The sequence below is a fragment of the Vipera berus genome, assembly GCF_964194415.1.
Source record: "Vipera berus genome assembly, chromosome: 13".
NCBI lineage: Eukaryota > Metazoa > Chordata > Lepidosauria > Squamata > Viperidae > Vipera > Vipera berus.
The window spans coordinates 5,425,006-5,437,114 of record NC_138216.1 but is presented as its reverse complement, the minus strand read 5'-3'; the positions used below and the strand labels follow the sequence as shown (position 1 = coordinate 5,437,114).

The 12,109-nt window shown below is 43.0% G+C and overlaps 1 protein-coding gene across 1 annotated transcript in view; it reads left to right on the top strand.

The window, feature by feature from the left end:
• Positions 1-704: 704 nt before the first annotated feature.
• The window catches only part of VWA3A (von Willebrand factor A domain containing 3A), a 31,904-nt gene continuing 20,499 nt past the window's right edge, over positions 705-12,109 (top strand). The window contains 10 exon segments of the mRNA XM_081338189.1: positions 705-2,259; positions 5,275-5,401; positions 6,277-6,401; positions 6,470-6,535; positions 7,341-7,395; positions 8,295-8,393; positions 8,927-9,033; positions 9,723-9,848; positions 11,454-11,562; positions 11,674-11,739. Of these exon segments, the coding sequence (XP_081194315.1) occupies positions 2,042-2,259; positions 5,275-5,401; positions 6,277-6,401; positions 6,470-6,535; positions 7,341-7,395; positions 8,295-8,393; positions 8,927-9,033; positions 9,723-9,848; positions 11,454-11,562; positions 11,674-11,739 (1,098 nt within the window). The 5' untranslated portion in view covers positions 705-2,041.

The following is a 12,109-nucleotide window of genomic DNA, read 5'->3' as shown; positions in this document are numbered from 1 at the left end:
ACAGAAGTATGAAAACTTTGTGAAGGACACAAAAGCTGAAGGAGATGACATTTCGGAGAGCTTTGCCTCCCTGTGCGATTTTAAAATACTGGGGCCTTGCGGTGGTCCCTTCCTCTCCGCCTTCCACTGCTGCCCATCCTGCAACTCCAAAAGAATTGTTTTCTAAATCGGGGCGGGGGGTGGGGGGTGGGAGAGGGGGGGATATTTTTATTTGTTTTCTTTCGCGGTTAATTTCCCAACAAATTGTTAATACAGACTGTATAAAACGGACATGATTTTCCTCACTTGTATTTTTGTTATTGAGCAAGTTTATCAAAATAAATTCTCTACTGAAAGAAACCCCAACTGGCTTAATTTGATTTTTTGCTTTGTTTTGCTTTGCTTGGTTTGTGGCAAAAAACACGTCCTCAGGACCGAAGTGCATTTGGCGTGTGAAAGCAGGAAAATGCACAAGCTAAGAGCTTTCTGACAAAATTGAGTGCTTTAAAACTTCCAAATATATCAAAGTCTGGAGATTTGTTTGTTTTTTTTAATAAAAAGTGGATTTCTGGTTTCTAATATGATCAATGAAAACATCAAAAAAAAACACTCAAAGCTTCCTTCTCCCTTTCCCAAGATAGATAGATAGATAGATAGATAGATAGATAGATAGATAGATAGATGATAGATAGATAGATAGATAGATAGATAGATAGATAGATAGATGATAGATAAGGTAGGAGAGATAGATAAATAGAAGAGATGATAGATGATAGATTAGATAGGAGAGATGATAGAGATAAATAGAAGAAATAGATAAATAGATGATAGGAGATGATAGATTAGATAGGAGAGATAGATAGAAGAGAGAAATAGATGATAGATAGGAGATGATAATTAGATATAGATAAATAGAGATGATAGATAAAGATAGGAGATAAATAGAAGAGATAGCTAAATAGATGATAGGAGATGATAGATTAGATAGGAGAGATGATAGATAAAGAGAAATAGAAGAGATAAATAGATGATAGGAGAGATGATATATTAGATAGGAGAGATAGATAAATAGAAGAGATGATAGATAAAGATAAATAGAAGAGATAGATAAATAGATGAATGATAGATAGATAGATAGATGATAGATAGATAGATTGTCTCCTCCAAAGATTGATGGCATCCGTGGTGCCCAAGATCACATTGGTGAGATGGGCGGATATTTAAATAAATACGGTATAGTCCTCTTAGCATTATCTTTGCTTCAGACAAACGTCTACAGCTTTTCAGGGCCCTTCAAAATCTCAGTTTTCTGCCTTGGGCACCCCCAAAGCCCTTTACAGGTAGTCCTTGACTTACAGCCATTCATTTAGTGACCATTCAGAGTTAACAATGGCAATGAAAGGGGCTCAACAACCCTTTTTCACAGACTTAACGACCATTGCAGCCTCCCTGGGTGGTCCTGTGATCAAAATTTGGACGCTTGGCAACTGACTCGCATTTATGACGGCTGCAGCGAGCCGGGGTCACGTGATCCCCTTTTGCGACGTGACCAGCCAAGGCAATGGGGAAATCGGATCCTCTTCACCCCTCTACTAATTTAGCCATCGCGACGATTTGCTGAAATCAGTGGCAAAGCAAAGTCACAAAACAGGGCAAAGCTTCACTTAACAACTGTCTTGCTTAGCGACAAATTTTGGGTGGCTGTAAGCGAAGGGCTAGTTTGTAACAGTCATGTTTAATGAGGGCACAATCGTTCTCTTCAATTCAACACACCGTTTCAGAGGAAACAAACGCCCATTTGGGTTCTTTACCCCAGGTGCTATGGGGGGGCCCCTAAGAGCTCCCCATTTGCCTCCTGCTTTCAAGCACTGCCACTTAAACTCTTGACTGGAATGGACTTCTTTAAAAATAAAAATAAAAATAAAAAACAGTATGCATAGAAAGGATTACATCGTGCAAGGGAGGGCTGAGTGCTGAAAAAAAGGGGGGGGGAAACTTCCCATGCTTTATTGTCAGCACCTGGAAATATTTCCTGGAGACCTTTTTTTGGGCAGTCCAGCTGATGCTTGTGCAGCTCTTGAAGACCTGCAAAAGATCCCTTTGGCTGTTCGTCTTTCTTTCCTTCCTTCCTTCCTTCCTTCCTACCCTCCCGGATGACAATGGTTGCTTCCGTTGCTGTTGGAGATGGACAACACAGGGCCAGCCAGGGACTAGTACCAAAAGGTCTCAAGAGCATCAGCTGCAGATGGAAGAAACGTGCAAGAACATGGCAGAGGCCTGGTGAGTCCCAGATCTTGGGGGACACCAGCTTGGGACGATGGGTTGGGAAGGAGCCAGCTTAGCGCTGGAAAGGGCTGCGGGGGGGGGGGAAAGGGGGGGGAAGCATGATTTTCAACCGTCTTAGTGGAGGAGAATATGTGTGTCTTACAAGCATCAACGCAGAGGTGGTTGCTGCTGCGGTTGTTGAGTGCCAAGCTGCTTCTGCAGGGTCCTAGCAACTGAAAAAACAAAAACGTCACAAGTCAGGGTGAGGGGCATGCTGGGAATTTATTTTTATTTATTTATTTTAATCCCATTTATATCCCGCCCTTCTCCGAAGACTCAGGGCGGCTTACAATTTAAACCACAAATCAATGTGCTTAGCAATAGCCTTCATTCTATGTATATGCCTGCTTATTAGGGCTTTCGCACACACCCCCAAGCGGCATTATTACAAAGTCAGCTTAATTGCCCCCAACAATCTGGGTCCTCATTTTACCTACCTGGGAAGGATGGAAGGCTGAGTCAACCTTGAGCCTGGTGGGACTCCAACCTGCACTAATTGCAGGCAGCTGGGGTTACTTAAGGAGGCATTAGCCCACTGCTCCACCAAGGCTCTTTTTTGAATGGCGGTCCACGCTTCTTACAAGTTGCCAAGTTTTGGGGGAAAGTGGCACAATTCGCTTTATGGAAACGTGCTCCTATCGGTCAACTGCTGACGAAATAAATAATGTCCGAATTGCTCTCTAGATTAAGCGGTCTGTCTTTGGCTTTGGTGTCTACTCAGCCGTTTACTCAACGACTGCAATTGAGACCCAAGAGTTAACGTTTACTAAGCGAGGGAGTTGTGCCCCGTTTTGCAACTTCTCTTGTAATCCCTGCACTTGTTCAAGTTAGCAAGACGGCAGTTAAGACGGTTGTTAGTAAGACCGTTGACTTTGCTTGTCAGAAGTTCGCAAAAGGGGATCAGGTGACACCCCCCCCCCGTGGGGGGGGGGCGCTGCGACCGTCATAAATACAAGTCAGTTGCCAGGCGTCTGAATTTTGATCACGTGAGCGTGGGGATCGTTAAGTGTGAAAAACGGACATAAGCCCCTTTTTTTCGTGTCGTACCTTGAAATAATAATAATAATAATAATAATTATTATTATTATTATTATTATTATTTATTATTATTATTATTATTATTATTATTATTATTATTATTATTATTATTATTATTATTATTAATTATTATTATTATTATTATTATTTATTTATTATTATTATTATTATTATTATTATTATTTATTATTATTATTATTATTATTATTATTTATTATTATTATTATTATTATTATTATTATTATTATTATTATTATTTTATTTATATACCGCCCTTCTCCCGAAGGACTCAGGGCGGTGAACAGGGCAATATATAAAAAATACAAAAATACAAAAGTTAAAAGAAAATTAAACATATGCCCGACTAAAAACAATAAATACAAATATTAAAAATGACCATAAAACCCAACCCATCCCCCATCAGGCCAGGCCGGCTTGTTCAAATAAGAGTGTCTTCAGATCGCGACGGAAGGAGCGAAGGTCGGGCGCCATCCGGAGCCCAACCGGCAGCCGATTCCATAGCTCCGGGGCTATGGTCACTAAATCGACTGTTGTAAGTCAAGGACTGCCTTACTGTGTTGCTCAGAAAAATAAAAAAGAATTATGTAAAATTGCGTAGAAAAAACAGACCAGGAAGACTCTCATTTCCCTTCCTTTGGGAAACTCTACAATCTCCTGGTCCAGATATATTGGGGTCCAGAAATCGTTGCCCACTTTTCTTTTACCCTTTCAAGCAAAGTAAAAGGGTTTTTTTTGGGGGGGGGGGGAAATCAAGTCTTTTTATAGACTTAACAAATGTTTAATCTGCCCTGAAAGTAATGCATCAAAGGATAAAAGACCTTGATTAGATGTGAGAAAAGACAAATACCCTTAAAATACATTGCATATTTTTATTTTTATCTTAATTTCTGTACTTATTATATGTTTTGTTGTTAGCCGCCCTGAGTCCTTCGGGAGATAGGGCGGGATATAAATCCCATTAATAAATAAATAAAATAAATAAATAAATATTCCCTGTTCATCTTGAGTTCTTTCGTTTAACCCAGGGGTAGGCAACCTCGGCTCTTTTATGACTCATGGACTTCAACTCCCAGAATAGCTGACTCAGGAATTCTGGGAGTTGAAGTCCATGAGTCATAAAAGAGTCGAGGTTGCCTACCCCTGGTTTAACCGTTGTAACACTCAACAACTTGAGAATACATTCCTCGTTCAGCTTCTGAAGAGGCTAGGTTTTCCACATTAAAAAGAAAGAAATCTCTTTGGCTCAAAAGGAAAAAAAAACATGTCCTGAAGTTCAAAAGGAGACACGGATGCCATGCTAAAATTTATTCAAAAGCTAATACAGGTAGTTCCTTGCCATATACAACCCGGTCGCTTAGCAACCAGTCGAAATTACGAGGGACTCCAAAAAGCTATTTGTGATCCAGATTTGAAATTCTGGATATCCGCCAGATATCATGTGGCGGAATTTTGGGTGCTCGGCAACCGGCTCACGATCACTTGATCACAATTTATACCTTTTTTTTTTCCTTTCCCTCCAGAAACTGGCCTTTAGTTCAGATTTTCAGCCAAAAAAAACCGTCTCACAGCACAGGGGTCTCCAAACCTTGGCAACTTTTAAGACTTGTGGACTTCAACTCCCAGAATTCCTCAGCCAGTGAAGTCCACAAGCCTTAAAGTTGCCAAGGTTTGGAGACCCTGCTGTGTTTGCTTTACAACTTCTGCAAAACAAGCTCGTAAAATCAGGCACAGGCCTGCGATGACCCACTTTATGACTGTCGTGATTTACGACCAAAGTTGCCGCCTCAGTTACAGTGCGGCTGTAATGACGCTCCTAAGTCGGAGGACTTACCTGTAAGCCAGGTAACAGCGAAAGCCGAGTCTTGCACTGACCACGTATAGTGCAACATGACAAGACGGTTATTTTTGCAGCGCAAATCCAGAATCGAAGGCGACCTCACCCCAAAGGCAGAAATCCTGGCAGAACATTCTTCTCACTGATCATGTGGATGATCAAGGATTACTAGTCACCCATGTTAACCAAACGCAGGATTTAATGGTAAGTGAATATTCCCATTAATGATAACTAGAAGTACCGTACAGGGTGTCCTTGACTTATGACCATATAATTGAGCCCCATTTTTTTTTGGTGGTGTTAAGCGAATCTGGGTTTACCCTTGACTTTCCTTGTCAGAAGTTCGTAGAAGCTCACCATTTTCTGTACGCAGAGAAATGAGGAACGGAGAGAAGCTAAAGTAAAATTTAAAACATCTTTGTTTGTATATAATATAATAATAAGAAACTTGGTAGGGACCTTGGAGGTCATCCAGTCCAACCCCCTGCTCAGGTAGGAAACCCTATACCATTTCAGACCATGTCCAGTCTCTTCTTAAAAACTTCCAGTGTTGGAGCATTCACCGCTTCTGGAGGCAGGTTGTTCCACTGGTTAATTGCTCTAACTGTCAGTGAATGACTGAAAGTCAAGGTGTGCCTGATCCTTGAATGACAGTGAGTCAGTGGCAATGCCAATAGCACTTAGACTTATATACCGCTTCACAGTGCTTTGCAGCCCTCTCTAAGCAGTTTACAGAGTCAGCCTCCTGCCCCCAACAATCTGGCTCTCCATTTTACTGACCTCAGAAGGATGGCAGGCCGAGTCAATGGAAATAGCGATAGCGCTTCTATGCTTATATACCGCTTCCCAGTGCTTTAAAGCCTTCTCTAAGCGGTTTACAGAGTCACCGTATTGTCCCCCAACAATCCGGGTCCTCATTTTACCGACCTCGGAAGGGTGGAAGGCCAAGTCAAACTTGAGCCAGTCAGGATCGAACTGCTGGCAGTCGGCAGAGTTAGCCCACAATGCTGCCTTCTAACCGCCGCGCCGCCACAAAAACGCACAGGCTTATTTTTGCCTTGATTCCTGTTCTTCCACAGCGGCTCAAGCACACGGAGGTGATGTTTGCTAATTTAAAAGCCACCGACGACTGGATTCAGGTCTACAGCTTGGCCAACTTGCAACTTTCTCTCGAGGATTTGATGAAGAAAGGCAGCAGGCAAGTGTGAGTCCAACTGGTTTTTCGATCGCTTGCGCCTTGGCTCTCAGCTCACCGTGGATGTTTGCCTTTAGGGATGCAAGCAACCTGGTGGAGTTTCCCCAAGAGGAGGTCCACAGATTTGAATCTCAGCTGCAAATGTGAGTATCCCATCGTCAGACTCCTCCACAAAGCAGGAAGGGCTACGTAGAGTTGCTTCTAAGCTATTTATTTCATTGTTCCTCGATAAAATAAGGTCAGGTGCGGCCTTACCAAGGCATTGCAAAGTGGTAGTCATACTTCACCTGATCTTGATTCTATCCCTCTGTTAGGGTGCATCTTTGGATCTTTTCAGTTGGAGCTAGTTGGATCTTTTCAGCCAATTCTTCCCCCCACCCACACCCCGAATTACGGGTTAGGTCAGCATTTTCCAACCTTTTCAGATGGGTTGAATTTGAGTGTCTGAGGCCAGGGGCTGATCCTGGGGGGGTGGTGCAGATCCAATTGGAGGCCGTTGATTCAGGGAAGGACACTAGAAATACGTAAAGTACTTGCTGGTAATATTACAATATAAAACTAATTAGGACATTGATTGTCTATAAAGACTGAATGTTAAAATAATCACATGTATAAGCTAAAAATTATTGATAAATGTAAGTAGGTTATTTTTATTTAATTCATACAATAAGAATTGTACTAGTTTAAATCTGAGACAGTAAATACTAAGGGGAAAAGAGAGGAAATAATTAATGGGGTAGTTTGAGACTTGCACTAAAGATGTTTGTATGTTACTGAATTTTCCATTAACCCAGCTGCCATGTGGCTTTTAAAATACCTAAATGTAAAATTAGAAAATCAATAAAACATTAATAATAATAATAATAATAATAATAATAATAATAATAATAATGTTACAACATAATGCATTATCTATATCTGCATGGGGAAATTATATTCATCTTACAGGGCCATTGATCTATATGACAAGCGGACGCGTTGGCTTCTCCGAGGCTCTAAGAAGGTAACGTTCAAAAAAACATTTAAATGTTACTTCTAGTCCAGGCCGTCCTCAGTTTACAGCGGTTTGTTTAGTGACCCTTCAATGTTACAACAGCAGTGAAAAAAACCTGACTTTGGACCGTTTTTCACACTTAGGCCGTCGCAGAGTTAGAGAGAAAGGAATGTGATATGTAATTTTGAATATATATATATTAGCAAGAAGAAGGCTATTGAGTGATGAATTAACATATTGTTTATAACAGGGGTGTCAAACTCAATTTCATTGAGGGCCGCATCAGCATTGCTGGGTGGGTATGGCCAGGGTGGGCGTGGCCTACTGGGTGGGCATGGCTAGGGTGCGTGTGGCCTATTGGGTGGGCGTGGCCAGCTCTACATCGTTGGCATCAAGGGTGCCTATGGGGGCCTGGGCAGGAGTGGGACAGATCTGAGGGTCTCTGGCAGAAGGAGGGTCTCTGGGCCAGGGCCAAGGCAGTGGGGGCCGGTCCCTCACTGTTTCCAGGATGGCTTCGCGGGCCACATGAAACCACTTCGCGGGCCGGATCCGGCCCCCGGGCCTTGTGTTTGACATGTCTGGTTTATAATAACTATATTATTGTTTGTTAAACACATGAACCCAGACATTATGCTGTTTGCTAAATATTGAGAATGTTATTTGGAAAAACCCCAACCCTAATCCTAATCCTAACCCAAATCCCAACCCTAACCCCAAACCCACCTTATTCCTAACCCTATAAAAGCTAATAAAATCTATACCAAAAAACGTCTTCTGCCATAAAATTCTCAGTGTGCAATACCTTAAAGATCCTAATTCCATATGAAATGAGTGAATGAATGAATGAATGATTGTTCTAAGATCTTTCCATTTCTTTCTATGTTTTCCCCCTTCTCCTCCTGCTCCAGATGTTCGGTGTCATTCAAGGAAACAAACCTGGAGTTCTGATCGAAACGTCCAGCGTGGGTTATGGATCAGGACTGCAAGGATTCCAAATGGATCTCTTGGTAAGTATTACAGGCAGTCCAGGACTTGGGCGGCCACAGTGGAGCTCAAAATTTCCGTCGCTAAGTCAGACAGTTTTTGAAGTTGGAGTTTTGCCCCATTTTACGACCTTTCTCTCTTTCTCAGCTTAAGTTAGCAACATGGATGTTAAGGGAATCTGTCTTCCCCATCAACTTTGCTTGTCAGAAGGTTTCAAAAGGGGATCCCGTGACCCCGGGGCGCTGCGACCGTCATAAATGTGAACCAACATTTGCCAAGCGTCCGAATTTTGACCCTGGGGATGCTGCAACAGTCCTAAGTGTCAAAAACAGTCATAATTCATTCCCTTTTTTCCCCAGTGCCATTGTAACATCGAACAGTCACTAAATGAACAGTTGTAAGTCGGGGACTAATCTGTATTTTAAAAAGCGCAAGTCATGCTATCAAGCCACCTTGGGGAGGGGATAATGCGTATGTTGTAAGAGCTGGGTCTTTTTTTTTTTTCTTTGATGGGGTCAGCTCGGATCAACCTGAACTCTGGTTATTTTCTTCCCAGTCGTTAATTAACGAACAGCTGAGTTACATGAAGAAACTCTACTTGATTTCGTTCGGAACTGAGGCCTCGGCTCTGTGGGAGGAACCCCGGGCAGTCAATGGGGATCGGTAAGAGCGCTATTTGGAAATCTGGAAATTTCAGATTTTTATTCACCTTGCTGGAACGGTAGGTCCTCTGATTTCCCATTTTGAAATCCCTTGGTGGTTATACGGATACTGGTGCTTACTTGGAGGGATCATTTTTAGTCAAAGGCAACTTTTATTGCTGTCATTGTTCTGCTACAATTTTATTGCCCAATTTGACCACATCTAGAACCGCCAGTTGCTGGTTGACTTTCACCGTTTTATTTATTTATTTATTTTAATTCCATTTATATCTCGCCCTTTTCCGAAGACTCAGGGCGGCTTACAAGCTTAGCAGTAGCCTTCATTCTATGTATATGCCTGCTTATTAGGGCTTTTGCTCCCCCCCCAGCGGCATTATTACAAAGTCAGCTTAATTGCCCCCAACAATCTGGGTCCTCATTTTACCTACCTGGGAAGGATGGAAGGCTGAGTCAACCTTGAGCCTGGTGGGATGCGAACCTGCACTAATTGCAGGCAGCTGGTGTTACTTAAGGAGGCGTTAGCCCACTGCTCCACCAAGGCTCTATAGTTTTAATTGTTCGGGATTGGTTGCTTGGAACATGCTTTGTTGACAGGCACGTCGATATTGTCATTAAATCCAGGCTTGTATCGAACTTGGTGTGCAATAAAATTCATTTTCCTTCTTCTCCTCCCCCCTCCCTCCACCTTAGATTAAATGAAGCCAGGCAGTGGGTCCAGGAGCTGAAACCCACCCGAGGCTGTAATTTGCTAAACGCTTTAAAGAAAGTCCTGGAGAAGAGAGAGCTGGACTCCTTGGCGATCATTGTAGGAACCTGGTAGGCCACCTGTGGAAAGGCAGATGTTGTCTTTGGTTTACCTATACAGGTAGTCCTTGACTTAGGAGTGCAACCGAGCCCCACATTTCTGCCGCTAAGCAAGATAGTTTTTAAGTGAATTTTGACAACCGTCTGTCAACGCTGCTAACGTCGGATGTTTTTGCATTGACAACAGATGGAGATCCAACCATTTTCTTCTTACGTTTTACTCTTAGAGTTAGAGTTAGATGATGCTGGGGGGAGGAATGTGCATGAGAGTCTAGCTAGACATAACAACACTAAACCTAGTGTGAAAACCAAGGTTATTGAAATAAGAGATGATAAGAATTGGCAGGCTGGAGAACTGGAGGGGAAGCCTGCATTTCAAGCTAATTGGAGAATGTGATTTATGACGGTTCACTGGAGGAGGGAATTGTGCTTTAATACTATGTGCTCAGGGGAGGGGAATTCAATTTTTGGCTTCAATTGTGTTGCTGTGCTACTCAAATAAAGATTCTTTAAGGTAAACAATGCCTCGAAGTTCTTTGAAGAGTTTCATCTGTCGGAACCAGGACACCGTCCTCGTTAAGGGCATCGCTGCGGTTGTTAAGTTAGTAACACAGTTGTGAAGTGAATCCGGCTTCCCCATTGACTTTGTGTCAAGGCTGCTAAAATCGAATGTTCTTGCTTGACAAGAGATGAAGAAGTAGCTATTTCATATGTTAAACTTGTGTATTGCTTTAAGACTTGTGTATTGCTTTAGTTTAAAGTTGGGTGGAGGGAAGAGTAGGAATGCACTTTCAAGGCCATTTGTCTCTCTAAAGAAGATAAGGCTTTGGCGGTTCTAAGGGAAACTGATTCTTTAAATTAAATGGAGAATATGATGAATGACAAAATTAGAAAGGTGGAGAATTGTGTTTTAATATATTGTGCAAGGGGGCGGAGATTTCAGATTCCAGCTTCTTTCGAGCAAGCATTTGCCGGTGTATTAGGCTAATAAAGGACTTTTAAGGTAAACAATGCCTCAGAATCACTTGAAAGGCCAATACGTCGGAAACTTGACACTTTGCTTGTCCGAAGGTCGCAAAAAGGGGATCACGTAATCCCAGGAAGCTGCAACCGTCATAACTATGAGTCAGCGGCCATGTGTCTGAATTTTGAACGCGTGACCAATGTTCGTCAGTATGAAAAACGGTCATAAGCCACTTTTTTTTTTAATGAGCCTCGCAAACATCCCCGTGGTCTCGTGATCAAAATTCAGGCGCTTGGCAACCGACTCATATTTATGACAGAGGCAATGTTTCCCGGGTTCACGGGATCCCCTTTTGCGACCTTCTGACAAGCTACGTCCAAGGGGAAGCCAGATCCACTTAACCACCGTGTCACTAACTTAACCAGTGCAGCGATTCCCTTAACAACGGCGGCAAGGAAGGTCGTAAAACGGGGCAAAATTCGCCGAAGGAATGTCTCGCTTAGCAAGAGAAGTCTTGGACCCGGCTGTGCGTCGAGGGCCACCTCTTTGACGGCGGCTTTCTCTTTCCTATCCCATAATTGCAGCTCGTCCTTCTCTCCCGCCCTTTCCTACGACACCCCCACCCTTTTTTCCTGTCTCGTTTTCCAAAACAGTCCAGACCAGGCAACGGAAATTTTGTCTGATTACGTCCAGCAGTGCTCTGCAGGAAGACGTTTGCTGGTTCACACCGTGGCGTACAACTGCAGCAGTGAGAGGACTCCTGTGAGTTGTGGGAAGGGAAGCGTAGCTCAGGGCATCGCTAGCAGCCTCATGCGCCAGGACGCGCCAGCGTGAAAATCCAGAGTGGCTTTCATTCATTTCATTTGTTTTTAGGCCATTCTCAAAAGCTTGGCCGAAGAGGTGGGGGGCCGTTACCATTGCTACTCAGGAGAGACTGAGGTAGGTCTGCCGACTTAAGGTGCATTCTTTGAAAGCAGAGGGGTGCAGTCTTAACCCTTAGGGCTGCGTGGGGCCTCTCAAGTTTTCCAAAGATGTCTGAATTGTGGTGGGGTTTTTTTCTTTTGAAGGTGCCTGAAAGACAAGACAATAATATCTCTCTCTTTCCTCTCTCTCTCCTCTTTCTCTCTCCTCTCTCTCCTCTCTCTGTCTCTTTCATCTCTCTCCTCTTTCTCTCTCCTCTTTCCTCTCTCTTTCCTCTCTCTCTCCTCTCTCTCTCTTTCCTCTCCTCTTTATTTCCTCTCTCTCTCTCTTTCCTCTCTCTCTCCTCTCTCTCTCCTCTCTCTCTCTCTCTTTCCTCTCTCTCCTCTTT